At 37.4% G+C, this 14,600-nt stretch overlaps 1 protein-coding gene across 2 annotated transcripts in view; it reads left to right on the forward strand.

Moving 5' to 3' along the window:
• Positions 1-14,600, forward strand: part of COL4A2 (collagen type IV alpha 2 chain) — a 294,543-nt gene that overhangs the window by 222,382 nt on the left and 57,561 nt on the right. For both annotated transcript variants that reach the window (XM_043992105.1, XM_043992106.1), the window contains exons 23-27: positions 2,251-2,323; positions 2,429-2,535; positions 4,893-5,094; positions 5,629-5,679; positions 9,249-9,305. In XM_043992105.1, coding sequence (XP_043848040.1) covers positions 2,251-2,323; positions 2,429-2,535; positions 4,893-5,094; positions 5,629-5,679; positions 9,249-9,305 — 490 coding nt within the window. The remainder of the gene's footprint in view (positions 1-2,250; positions 2,324-2,428; positions 2,536-4,892; positions 5,095-5,628; positions 5,680-9,248; positions 9,306-14,600) is intronic.

The following is a 14,600-nucleotide window of genomic DNA, read 5'->3' on the forward strand; positions in this document are numbered from 1 at the left end:
CATTAGTCATGTTATAAGAGAAAAATCAGAGCAATGATGAAAAACCTCAAAATAGAAAAAACAACAGCACCAAAAACAAAAGAAATAGTATGGTTCATTCAGCATCTATACTCCACAGTTCTTAAAAATAAATTTTTTAAAATGCTTCAATTTGCACTCAAGAGTTCATCAGTTCCCTCTCTAGAGTTTGACAGCATTTTTCATCAAGTGTCCTTTGAAATTGTCTTGGGTCATTGTACTCATCAGGGTAGCTAAATCTTTCACAGTTGATCATCCTTACAATATTGATGTTACTGTGTGTAGTGTTCTCCTGGTTCTGCTCACTTCATTTTGTATCAGTTCATATAGGTCTTCCCAGGTTTTTCCTGAAACTGTCCTGCTTGTCATTTCTTATAGGACAATAGTACTCTGTCACTTAAAATTCCTTTTTTTTTTCAATTTTCATTTGCATATTGAAATGTTCAGTCAGTCAACTAACATTTATTAAGCACTTACCTCATACCAGGACTGTGCTAAGTGCTGAAGATACAAAGAAAAGAAAAAAAATAGTGCCTTTTCTCAAGAAGTTCACATTGTAATTGTGGGGGAGGGGGGAGACAATACATCAATACATTTTTTTAATAAACATTTTTATTTAGTTTTGTGTTCCAAATTCTATCCCTCCCCTTCACCCTCCCTGAAGCGGGTAAGCAATCAGATATAGGTTATACATGTGCAGTTAAGACATGGTTGTTGTTTTATTTTTAATATACATGTAGAATACATAGAGTAAATGAAAGGTCATTTAGGATTCCTGTTGACACTGATTAGTGGCAAGATTTTTTGGCATTCCCCTGGACTCCCCCATCATGCCATCACTCTGGGTACTTCAACCGTCCTCCAATTTCCTCACTTTCTCACTTTCCTTTTTTTGTGTTGTCTACAACCATTAAAATGTAAGCTCCTTGAGGGCAGGGATTGTTCTTTGCTTCTTTGTAACCCAGTGTTTAGCATAGTACCTGGCACATATTGACCTTTTTTATTGTGCCCAGTGTGAGGAATAGTCTTTAGATAACATTCACCTTTGAATCTGGCTAAAATTGAAGAGAGCTTTATAAATAAAGTACCCTCTCATGTCACACATGCAAAACTTCAAAAGAAATTTCATGTCTAATAATGCATGAAATTTCTTCTCTTTGGCTCTCCTGTACCTATCAGCTTGCTAGTCTTTTTTACAAGCTATTTAAAAAGATCATTTGAAATACATCTTTCTGCATCTGCAATGTTTTGAATTGACCAGTAACTCAAATGTTCATTTCAAATGTTGGGCTTGGGAACTGCTTCTTTTCCCCCTCCTCCCATTTAAAGAGAATGGCAAAAGAGTTATAAAATGAAATTGTGAGTATTTTATACATTATGAAAAATCAAAATAAATTTAAGGGTATCTGGGCCAATTGGCTTCATGTTGTAGAAGAACTTCAGCAAAAGATACAATTCTCCTAGGACACAGGGTCACTGTATACTCATAATTACTTTGTGGCACAAGAGTATTCTGAAAGAAAATTAAACTCACCACACCTTATAAACTCTGTGCCCCTGAATTTCTAAGAAAACAAACAGGACCGTCAAGCAGAAAACACTGGGTCCTATACTTAATTTCAGTAAAGAGCAATTTTGCTCTAAATCCAGACAGACTATCAAGGTATGTAAAAGTGGCTGATGAATTCAAGAGCATTGTAGGTGTTGAGAGTTATGTGTTATTCTGGCAAAGATTGGGAGTTCTCTAATTGAAAGTTGCCAGAAAACTAAACATTTTTTATTTCTGCAGCCAATTATTCAGGACTTCCTCGTGGTTTATGATATGTCTTCCCCAGTCTGCAAAGAACTGTGTCCATCAATCAAAAGAAAAAATTGAAATCTCTTTTTAACAAATAAATCTCAGCAAATCTACATAAAGGAACTGCCAGAATTTGCTACAAAGTAATATAACCAAACACCAGGAGAGAATGATCGTACCTCATGAATCTTCTCATTTCTAGTCATCGACTCACTTAGGTTTTATGGCTTTAAGCTTGGATTCACTAATGTTTTATAATAAGATTCTTCTCTAAAGTGCTGTCTGCCTTGGGGGAATACTACTAAGGTTCTGTCCTGCCTTCAGTTTACAAGAGTACTTAGCAATTAAGCTGTTTTCATCGCCTCTCATTATATTTATTTACCCTCTAGAGCTTTTGCCCATTTTAACCTCTAAAAATAATCTTGTTTCCACAGGGTAACCCTGGCCTTCCTGGATTACCTGGGCCTAAAGGACAGAAAGGAGACTCTAGAGCAATTACAACAAAAGGTCTGTATGTTGTTGACTAAACCATTTTTTTTTAAAAATCACCGAACCTTTTAATGTGTTCATTTGGAAAATGGCTTCCATGTTTTAAAAAAAAAATCTTTCTAGGTAGCAGAGGTGATCAAGGTAATCCTGGCATACCTGGTTTGCCAGGTGAAGATGGCTTTAAAGGGCAAGATGGACTAGATGGTTTTCCGGGTCTTCCAGGTCTTCCTGTAAGTCTCTATAATTTTTCTGAACTGTTGAACTGGCTTGGAGATATCTGTATTCTAACTCAGTCCTCTTATATAGCCCTACATAAGTAGGAGCGAGTGATACAGTTGGTACCATTAGAGTTATTGAATATAAGACTTAAAGCAAAAAGCAAGAACCTTTCAGGAACCAACCAATCAATCAATCAATCAATGAATAAATAAATAAGCAAATAAATGAATGAATAAATAAATAAATGTGTGTATGTATGTATATATATAAAACATATAGGGTATCTGTTCCTCTCTTTATATATAATACTGCCTAGACTGAGATAGATTTCTTTTGTGTTTCCTTAAAAGAGTATTGAGGGAGCAGCTCAGTGGCACAGTGGATAGAGCACCAGCCCTGGAGTCAGGAGGACCTGAGTTCAAATCCGGCCTCAGACACTTAACACTTACTAGCTGTGTGACCCTGGGCAAGTCATTTAACCCCAATTGCCTCAGTAAAAAAACAAAACAAAACAAAAAGAGTATTGAAACCCCTTTAAAAGAGTATTGACTAACTTAACACTTACTAGCTGTGTGACCCTGGGCAAGCCACTTAACCCCAATTGCCTCACTAAAAAAAAACTAAAAAAACAAACAAACAAACAAAAAAGAATATTGACTAGTTGGTGCAGTGGATAAAGTACTGGCCCTGGATTCAGGAGGACCTGAGTTCAAATCTGGCCTCAGACACTTGACACTTACTAGCTGTGTGACCCTGGGCAAGTCACTTAACCCTCATTGCCCTGCAAAAAAAAAATAATTATTGAAACCCTTTTCTTGTTTTCATTAAAAACCATAAAGTTTCTGTCTTCACTTTTGCTATGAATGAAAAGCAAGAACTGATTGGATAGGAAGCAACAGACTATTTTCCCGAGTTACTTTTTTTTTCTCTTACTCTACTTCCCTTCATCTTTTATCACTTTTCTCCTCTCCTTGAATTAACACTCTTTCCTAGAATTTTGTGTTTTTATCTTCACACGATCCTTCACTTTCACCTTTAGAAACCTCATTCCCTTGGGTGTTCTTCCTTCCTCAGTATTATGAACCCCTTTGTTCCAGCTCGTACATATTAAGTTTTGTTCTCCTCTTTTCTGTGATTCGTGATCATATGTTTCTTCACAATTTCACAACCCTTAGAGGCTCCCTATTGCCTCTGAGCCATGCATTCCACCATGCTTTTGGACAGACTTTTGTGCCTGGAATACACTTTTCCTTACCTCCATCTTGCAGAATCCTTAGATTTCTTCAAGTCTCAATTCAAGACACTACCTCCTATGAGAAGCCTTTCTTTTTCCCCTAGCTGGTAGCATTCCCTCCTTACTCAAATCCTATCTTTTGGGTATCTTTTAAAAATGTTGTACCCTGATCACTAAAATTTAAGTTCCTTAAAGGCAGGAATTTATTTTTTAATTTTCTGTTTATATCCCTAGGACTTAACAGGGACTTAATAAATGCATATTGAAATTGTAAACTTCTATTTTTGTGGTGGTTATTCAGTCATGTTTTTAGTTGTGTCTGACTCTTTGTGACCCCTTTTGGGGTTTTCTTGGCAAAGATACTGAAGTGGTTTGCCAAAACTTATACTTAACATTAGAGAAAACACCCTCTCCTTCCCTTACCTTGTTGATTTCTTTTTAAATACTATATTTATATGTGGTGTTTTGTTGTTGTTGGGTTTTTGTTTTTGGGGTTTTTTTTACCATCTTGTTTTAACAGAGCAGACAATTTTCCCAGTAAAGCCCAGCCACATAGTAAATTTCCCCACAACAGTTAAATAAAATTTGCTAATGGGGCAGCTAGGTGGTGCAGTGGATAGAGCACCGGCCCTGGATTCAAGAGGACCTGAATTCAAATCCGGTCTCAGACACTCAACACTTACTAGCTGTGTGACCCTGGGCAAGTCACTTAACCGAATTGCCTCACCAAAAAAAAAAAGAAAAAGAAATTATTTTTTTTTAAAAACTTACTAATGATGATGACTGATAATGTCACTTTGTACATCTGTGATTCTTAACAGATGCATGCTTTAACTTTGATATCCACTGTGCCCCCTAGCTGCCCCCATTAATGAGCATATTGGAAAAACTACCAAAGGATGATTGGATTGGAAACAGAAATAATGGAGAGGTTAGGGAAGGGTATCTTTGATGTTACAGACATTTTAAAAATTATTTTAAATTGCCATTCATACATATATATGTGTATGTGTGTGTATAATATATTATCTTTAAAGTTTACTTTTTGTTTCCTTTTTTTTATTTAAAAAAAATTTTATTTAGCATTTTATTTTTCAGACAGATATTTTAAAAGAGCCATTTGATTTCACACAGGGTGATGGCTTCAAAGGCCTTCCAGGAGATCCAGGTTTCCCAGGAGTACCTGGTTTAAAGGGCATTCCAGGAGAGAGTGGTCCTCCTGGCCTAGGTCTACCAGGCCCAAAAGGTGAACGAGGTTTCCCCGGTGACCTTGGATTAAGTGGAAGTCCTGGCTTCCCAGGCCCTCCAGGACCCCCAGGCACTCCAGGCCAAACAGGTACAGTTGAGTCCCCTCTTTTATTTGAAAGATGTTATTACTATATCTGATTGCTTACCTCCTCAAGAAAGGGGAAGGGGAGACAGGGGAGGAGGGATAAAAATTGGAACTCAAAACTATGAATAAAAATGTTTATTGCTTTAAAAAAATTTTAATTAAAAAAATAAAGATGTTATATACCATAGTGCAAGCATTTAACCAACAAAATATTCTCCAAATACTCAACAGCAGACTCTATTCAGCCTCACATAAGTTGCCCACACATGTCAGAATGGATATTATTTTTTTTTTAATGGATACTATTGCTCTGGTTGTTTCTATATACCCATTATGGGTTGCTACAGCTTTCCTTTACTACCAGAAATGATATTTTCCTAGGCTAGAGCTTTGAAATAAATTTGTAGAGTTGGGGGTTTTTACAATGCCTATCTGTGCTCTCTGCCTGTATCTATTCCCTACAATTTAATGGAGGAGAAAAATTATCATATGTCGTTTTCCTAATCACCTTATCATTTCATTGTGTCTCATTCTCAGACTGTGATGGAGGCGTGAAAGAGCCAATTGGACAGGAGATAATCCGACCAGGTACCGTAAAAAAATTTTTTTTTGTTTTATAGAATAGATGGCCCACCAGCAGGTATTTATTGAATGTCCACAATGTATATGGGTCACTAAATACTACAAGAGTACAAAAATTTTTTAAAGTATTAGTGCATGCCTCTATATGTGTTTGTAGGGAGATAGGGAGGGAGTGATAGAGAGAGAGAGGGAAGGAAGGAAGGAAGGAAAAGAGATTGGCATGGGAAGGAAATTCACATAAATGGACCTCCCAGTATACTTACAGAGTTTGGAGAAGGCAATATGTTTGCCCTCAAGTTGCAAGAAGTAAAATAAGAAACAATTTTATATAGTATTATCAAATATAAAGGGCATAAATACATAGATACATGGATAAATATATAAGAATACATATCTCTTTAAATATTTAAATACATTTGTATCTTGTAGAAACATAGGCTTTAAATCTGGAAAAAACCTTTAATCCTGTTCCCTTATATTATCTATGGGGCTACTGAGGTCCATGGAGGGGGAATGATTTGCCCAAAGTCACACAGAGAATACTTAGCAGAACCTGAATTCAAAGCCGGAACTGACTCCTAATTCTGAGCACATCTTTAAAGGAGCAAAAACAGTACCTGGATGGTTTCGTTGCTAACAGTGTCAAAGGTAAAAACTAATTGCTATTCAATATAGGAAGACAGTGTAGGAGATCCAAATTCAATGGAAAACTAAAGGACAAAGGAGACATTAAAGAGAACAGGGAGATTATATGAGGCATGAGGGATTTCCTGTACTCATTGCCCATCACTGGAGAGCTTTCAGCAGATGCTGAATGACCACTTGTTGAGCAGGTTAGGATTCCTGCTCAGCAATGGATTAGAAGAGAGTTTTAAATTCCGTGATTCTATGACTTGGCAATCTCATGGTTGTTTTCCAGTGATTCATTTGCATCTGCTATCAGTCCATTATTGCTTCTTTATAATTAGCCTAAGGCTTTCAAGTCTTTGGATAATAATCTCCTTTATTTCAAGGGTAAGTGTCTAATTTATTTCCATCTCTAACCCCTTGGTCTTTCACACAGTATTGAACAAATTAGGCATTTAAAAAGTTTTGTTGCACACATAACTCTTTGTGCATCCTGAAATTGTTAAGCAACTAAATATTTTGGGACCCTTAGATAAGTTTTCTTTTATAGCTGAAAATTGAAAATGTTCATTTCACCTGATTTTGTTTTTAAATAGAATGGAACTGCAAAGTACAGGTTTTCTGGTAATTATGTATGCCTCAAGTTATTTTGGTAATAATAATTTTTTTTTCTTTTAGTGAGGCAATTAGGGTTAAGTGACTTGCCCAGGGTCACACAGCTAGTAAGTGTTAAGTGTCCGAGGCCGGATTTGAACTCAGGTACTCCTGAATCCAGGGCCGGTGCTCTATCCACTGCGCCACCTAGCTGCCCCGGTAATAATAATTTAATAATAATTCTGTAAGCATTTCCTGTGAGGATGTACTGGAAATATAAAGATAAAACAAGACATATTCCCTGCCCTTAAGGAGCTTACAGTCTAGTATAAGAGTATGAACTGGTGGCACAATAGATAAAGCATCAGCCCTGGTTTCAGGAAGACCTGAGCTCAAATTTGGCCTCAGACACTTGACACTTACTAGCTGTGTGACCCTGGGCAAGTCACTTAACCCTCATTGCCCCACCAAAAAAAAAAAAAAAGTTTAGACTTATAGCCGGGTACCATTCTTTAATAGAGGGAGAACAGAAGTACAAAGCAGAGTCCTAAACAAAAGTGTAATGACAAATGGGAGGAGGAAAAGATCACTTGCAGATGAAAGGGACTGAAAAAGCCTTTATGGAGGAAATATCTACTGAACTTTGCCTTGAAACTGAGAAAGGATTTTAGCAGGTGGAGATTGGTAGGTGTGTTTTACAATAAGTCAACTAAAAAACTGAAAATAATCATAACAAATGACCCAAAAATGTTTGTGCTGTATTTTCAAGTATGACATACATGTTAAACATGTGACATATTTAACACATTAGAATGTAAAGTCATAATAGGTAAGAAACATATCACCCATGTTTTGATAGCACTTTTATGGGGTTCAAATTTGTTGTTGTTGCTCAGTTGTTTTTAAGTCATGTCCAACTCATTGTAACACCCATTTGGGCTTTTCTTGGAAAAGAAACTAGAGTGATTTGCCATTGCCTTCTCCAGCTCATTTTGTAGATGAAGAAGCTGAGGCAAGCAGGGTTAAGTGATGTGTTCAGAGTCACACGGTTGGTAAGTGTCTGAGGCCAGATCTGAACCCAGGATGAGTCTGACTCCAGGCAAGCACTCTATCTACTGCCTGATGCTTAAATGTGACCTAATAACAGACTAGTCCTCATTTTTAACAGATGTAGTGTAGAAGAATCCACAAAGAAAGATCACCCAAGCATTCTATGCCAGTGCACAAATGGTTCATGTACAACTAGTAAAGAGGGCTAAATCTCTCTCCAGACTTGGGTTATCAGGCTTGGCAAAAGAATAAGCCTGACCTAGCAGGAAGAATTCCCAGGCAAATAGACATAAGACAGATGAAAGGCAGTATTGTCCTTCAAAATGGGCTTTCTTAAAATAGAAACAGCCTATACAATACACCTCTTCTCCAATTTAACCTCTTTCATTAACTTCACCAGAGATGATCTTATTCCTTATTTGGTCTTGCTCTGCATGAAGCGGTTACTTTGTTTTTGTTCATTTTGAAGGTATTTGAAGTCACAAAAGAGAAGTCGATTTTTTTTTCTAATTGTAAGATGGCTACATCCTGAGATAAAGCTACAAGACAAAGAAAATACAAAGGCTACATCATGCTGTGAACAAAGTTTTAATTTGTAGTCAGAAGGCATTGGTTCAGATTGTGATTCTTCTGCCTTTATGATCATGGGCAATTCACTTAATTTCTCTGGGGTCTCAATTTCTTCATCTATAAAATGAGGAAGTTGATCTAGGTTACCTCTAAGGTCCCTCAAAATTTAGGAGCGTCTAGGTGTCAAAGAACATAAGAGTGCTGGTCCTAGAGCCAGAAAGACCTGGGTAAAAAGCTGGAATCAAACATTTATTAAACTGTGTGAACCTGGGAATATCATTAGAGCAAATTAAATGAAATAATGTTTGTGAAGCATTTTGGAAACCTAAAGCTCTATAAATAAATACTAGCTATTATTATTGTTATTATTATTATTATTCCTTTAAATGGGATTCACTTTGACCCATTGGAAATTATCTCATTTATCTCAGCTTAAAATGAAAGCTGTTCCAAAAATAAGGAAATGAATAAGTCATTTGCCATGTATTGTTTTGGTTCTTTTTTGGCTACATTTATTTAATTTGCATTTAATACAAATTAATATTTTTATTTCATTACATAATGAAATTAAGCATGTATTTACATCAGAAATCCAGGATCATTAAACCATTAATTTGCTCTAATGATATAGCGGTAACCACTTTTAATATTAGTGCTTTTGATGTGGGCAACACTAAGAGCCATGAAATTTAGCATGGATTGTTTCAACTCATCTTTTTTCCCCCTCTTTTTAGGTTGTGTAAGAGCACCTAAAGGATCTCCAGGCCTGCCTGGATTGCCAGGATCTCCAGGTAAAAATGTTCAGTAAATGTCGAACTTTAACCACCCTTTCCCCTCAGTCACGAGCCCTTAACTGAACAGTAATTTTTTTTAACTTTTTCCCTTCTCCTCTTACTTCTGATCTTCTCCCTCTACCATCATAGATATCATTCTCAGCTTTTACTCTTGCTTTAGAAATCAGTCTACTCTCATTACACCTTGAACACAAGCTACTACAGCTCCCACTACAGACCTGGTTTCATTCATTTCTTTATCATTATTCAAAATATGTGTAACAACCAAGACCATGTTGGAAGCCAAACTGAAAGGGAATGTCCAGATCACAAAGTACTTACACTTGGGGCAGCTAGATGGCGCAGTGGATAAAGCACTGGCCCTCGATTCAGGAGGACCTGAGTTCAAATTCAGCCTCAGACACTTGACACTTGCTAGCTGTGTGACCCTGGCCAAGTCACTTAACCCTCATTGCCCCACCAAAAAAAAAAAGTGCTTACACTCAGGAAGCTAAGAGAGGTGGTATAAAACCCTTGAAACATATAGACTTCATCCAAGACACAAGACTTCCAAGACATCCAAGACTTCTTCAAGCTCAGGAAATTCCCCTGTAAGAGAAGAAAGAAAGAATAGACCTTTGTTTATTACTGAGCTTTCCCTCTATCTCCTAACAAAATGAAAAGCACATAGAGGGGAATATTTCTTTTCTTTGAGTTTTGGCCAGGGAGGAAAATAGCCACAAATAAGATTGAGGAGGGGTTGCCCCTAACATCTAGGTTTTCTCCATGGCTTTGACTGAACACTCTATCCAAAGTCCTAATAACAAATCCATTTGAATACATGGTCCTTTGTAACATATATCAACTCCTCACCAGCTCAGCTGCTAACTCAGTGGCACAGTTTTTCCATTACATAGAGAACAAGGACCCAGGTGGACACAGCTGTTGCAGCATGGGCCACCATCCAGTGACTTTAGCCTTTTGGTTGGGTGCCATATTTTAATGAATGGCTGCAAGCACAAAACAGAGGACACTTCCAGACATGCCCTTAATCATTGTGGGCAGGGGATGGAATTTAAGCCCTGGGAGGGCTTTATGGAAGGAATTAATGTTATTAGTGTCACACCGGAAACCAAGATTCCTCTGGCTGCAACTAGAGCTTAACTGAAAGAGTATATTCTTCTTTTTCATCAATGGTGGTGAGTTAGAGGGGGAAAGGGGAAATGCCGTGGGCACTGAATTAATCTCTAAGTTGCACATTCTTCCTGACCCACTAGAGAGATCATTTCCCCAAAGTGGTAGCTCATCCTCAAATTAGGAAAGGGTAAAAATTAGGTGTGCATCTGCTGAGCTTTAAAAACAACTCTGAGGTACAATCTCACGGGCACAGAAATATAAAAGAACCACTTGCATCATTAAAATGAAGTAGGCAAGCCTTTGTCTTCCTCGAGCATTTCCAGAAGAGAGCATCATGGCACAATGGAAGGGGTGCCAGATTTGCCATCAGAGTGTAGCATCCTCATTCTGGGCATGTCAGTTAAAACTCTCTAGGCCTCAGTTTCCTTATCTGTCAAATGAGGAAAATGGATTAGGTCAGGACTTCTTAAACTTTTTTTGGTGACCCCCTTTCACCCAAGAAATTTTTATAGGTATATAAAATAGTTATGCATAACCTTTTACTGTTGCCAAATTTTTCATGACCCCCCACATTCAGTTGCATGACCCCATATGGGGTCAAGACCCACAGTTTAAGAAGCTTTGGATTAGATGATCCCTAAAGTCCTTTCTAGCTCTCTATGATGTTTACTTATTATAGTCAATATGTTAAACTCTAACTAATCATGAATTTCAGCCTGGCACTTATTCTAGTGTTTCTTAAATTGGGCATATAACTCCTTTTTTTTGTTTTTGTTTTTGTTTTTTTGGCAGGGCAATGAGGCTTAAGTGACTTGCCCAGGGTCACACAGCTAGTGTCAAGTGTCTGAGGCCGGATTTGACCTCAGGTCCTCCTGAATCCAGGGCCAGTGCTTTATCCACTGTGCCACCTAGCTGCCCCCATATAACTCCTTTTTAAGGGGAAAAGAAGGGGAGATTTCTGGAGAGGTGACAACACTGGAGTAAAGGGGCTTCCAAGAATTATTTGGTAGAGACAGAACCCTCTCAAGATGAACTGAATTTTTAGAGCATGTAAAACTTTAAGGAAAACACAAGATAAAGACTTTGAGAATCAGGGGTATGATTAATATCTATAAACAACATAACTATATATAATACCAGCTTCTATTAAAATTAGTATTTTTTCCATATCCTATTAAGCTGAAATATGGGAAAATCTATGTCATTTGAGTCATGGGTAATGTGTCCTAAACTATTCAAGAAAGAGGACTGGAAAACAAATATGTTTGCTTCCTGCTAAGTAATAAGATGAAATCAGACTTCCAGCTCCCCTCTCCCTCCCTGCCAAAAAGCACTAAGATTAGTGACCAACATAAGCTGCTAATTGTTTTCAAAAGCATTGGTGCCCTTGGTATTAAACACCTTCATCTACATTTAATCTTTCTGCCCCATAATAGTTATGGCAGCATTCCTTGAGTTCCTGGAAAATTCAAAAACATTTTCAAATTCTTAAATGTCTTCCCATCTCATATAAGTGTAACATTCTTAATTCTCATCCTCTGTGCAGCTGTTGAAGAATTTAGATTTATTCATCCTTTTAGTTAATCCCACGTAGCCTCAAATCCCTAATTCTAACTCAGGAAGAATGTCTTCTGAAAGATACTTTAATCTTAGAAAAACAAGTTTCACTTGTGTATCAGAGATGTTTGGAAATTTCTGAGTCAGATTCAAAAAACCAGAACTTTTCCATCTCATAAAACTATCATCAAGTTTTCCTGTACATGCTGATATCACAAAAGTCATGAATCCAGTTTTGCAATGAGATACTAGTTTTAGGAGGCAAAATATTGGTGCAATGTGTCCTATTTTCAATTTCAATAAAAATACTCATAGCCTGATTCCTTTAATCTGGCCTATTTCCTTTCAGGCCCTGGACCAGTGGATCTGGGCCAACGTACATGTCTGTTTCCCATCCAATACATCTGTTGTTCAGAGTTCCTTTGAAAATGGTCTTGTTATTTCCCTGAACACTGTTTTAGGCTTATACTTTAATGCGTTTGTTTTACAAAATAGATGTACTCCTAAAATTTTTAATGGGAACAAAAATCTGCTGTCTTATCAAGCTTGTATTATAATTTTCAGAGAAGATTAAGATCTCCATTTATGGTTCATCTTCAATTGGCAATGACTCCTAACATTCTATCTGTCCACCCCTACAAGTTAAAATGATCTACGGATGCATTCATGACTGGCTCATGATCTTTTTTTTTAATCACTTGAATATAAAAGGGAGTGGACTACACAAAGTCTTTGGTGAATCCTTTTATAAACTGAAGACTCCAAATAATCCTCTATTTTGTCTACCTACTTTGCCTCCTCACCTAACACCATATTGAATTTTCTCAAAGTGGAGCACTCCTATGGTTTAGATCATGGAAAGAACAGACGTGAATCCTTTTAGGAAAATGGCTTAGTGTTTCCCTGGCCACACAACATGAGGGGTTAGAAACAGAAATCTCTGCATTGTTTCCAGGCTTTGTGCTATCCACAGGGGACTTTAAGAGAGGGTGTGCAAAGAATGTGAAAGATTCAAGTTTTGGACCTTAGGACTTACTGACCCACAGTAACCTTCCTAAAATTATTAGTTCCACCTCTTACAGGCAATCCAGGTGACCTGACTTTATCTTTTATCTTGAACTCATTACTTACTTCCCTGACCTTCACTCAAAGCCCCCATTTACCATCTGCACCCCCCAAAATACTTTTATTCATTATTGCTATTTAAAGACAATTTAAATCAACCAAAGAGATTCTTTTCAGAGCATCTGACTAATTGAAATAGAACATGTACTTACCTGAAAGGGAAAGGAAAGGTTTCTCTGTGATTTCTTTTTCTTTCTTTTTTTTTTTTTTTGTGAGGCAATTGGGGTTAAGTGACTTGCCCAGGGTCACACAGCTAGGAAGTGTTAAGTGTCTGAGTCCTGAAACCAGAGCCAGTGCTCTGTCAACCTGTGACATCTAGCTGCCCCTCTCTGTGATTTCTAAGAGTCTTTTAGAAATCAGATTTTGTGATTTATACCAGACTACCAGATGAAGATCCCAGAAAAGTGTCTGTTGACGATGGAAAGAAATTTGCATCTCAAACTTGATTAACTTAGGACTTATTCCATTTGGACCTTTACAGAGTGATTTCAGGCAAATAGCATTTCTATCCCAAATTCATCTCTTATTCATGAAATCAATATAGATGGTAGCTGAATTGGTTGGCACAAGAGAGAGGACACCACAAGCTTTTGAGTAAAGTCCTCTAATGAAAAAAAACTTTATTTTCTTAGTGTTTGCAGAATCCAATAGAGAAAGATTTATGACTTATTTCTGTTGAAAATTACCTATAATTATAGAATTCTAGAAGGCTTAGATATCTTGTCCCACCCTCTCTTTTTAAAGATGAGGCAACTAAGACCTCAAGATGTCCTGGCAGATAGTAAAGAGATCATTTTAGTTAGTTTTCTGAATCAGGTCTGTAGAAATTGCCAGAGTGGCAAAGCTTATCTGCTTTTATGTGACTTTCTTTCATTATTCCAGTAGCTCTGCCCCAGAGAGACCAATAACAGCCATGAGAGTCCAGAGAACCACTTCAGTTCCTCATTCCTATTGAGTTGGTTACGCAATGTAAATACAGGCAGCCTCTAGGTATACAATGAGGCTTGTGAGTTAGGGCTTTCGTTGATCTGTGTAATTATTCCTGTACAAAAAGACTCCCAGTGTGCTCTCCGTTCTCTTTCTCCCAGTGATTCAGTTAGACAGGCTAAGCACAGTACAGATATCTTGAGATTCTGCTGCTCCACATTTCTCCACTGATAAATAGAGTTCACTTGGACCTGATCAGGGAGACCCTTCTAAGTGATCAACAAGCTTTTATGGCCTATTCTTGAACATAACTCCAGTTGATTCTAGAGAACTGTGTAGCAGAAGTAGGCAATGCTAGGAATGAAATGTGCCTAAGTGCTTCGAGGTCCCTTGCTTTGAGGATGAGTTTTTATTCAAAGTGAAAAGCAAGATTTGGAAGGCATAGAAGGAAGGTCTGCCTCTGGATAAATGAGAATGAGGTTGTGAGAAAGAGTTTGGAATGTCGAACCAAGGTGAGATTGGCCAGGATTGGCTACACAAACACAACTTTATTTCAGAAATAGAGGA

The sequence above is a fragment of the Dromiciops gliroides genome, chromosome 3 (assembly GCF_019393635.1).
Source record: "Dromiciops gliroides isolate mDroGli1 chromosome 3, mDroGli1.pri, whole genome shotgun sequence".
NCBI classification, from domain to species: domain Eukaryota; kingdom Metazoa; phylum Chordata; class Mammalia; order Microbiotheria; family Microbiotheriidae; genus Dromiciops; species Dromiciops gliroides.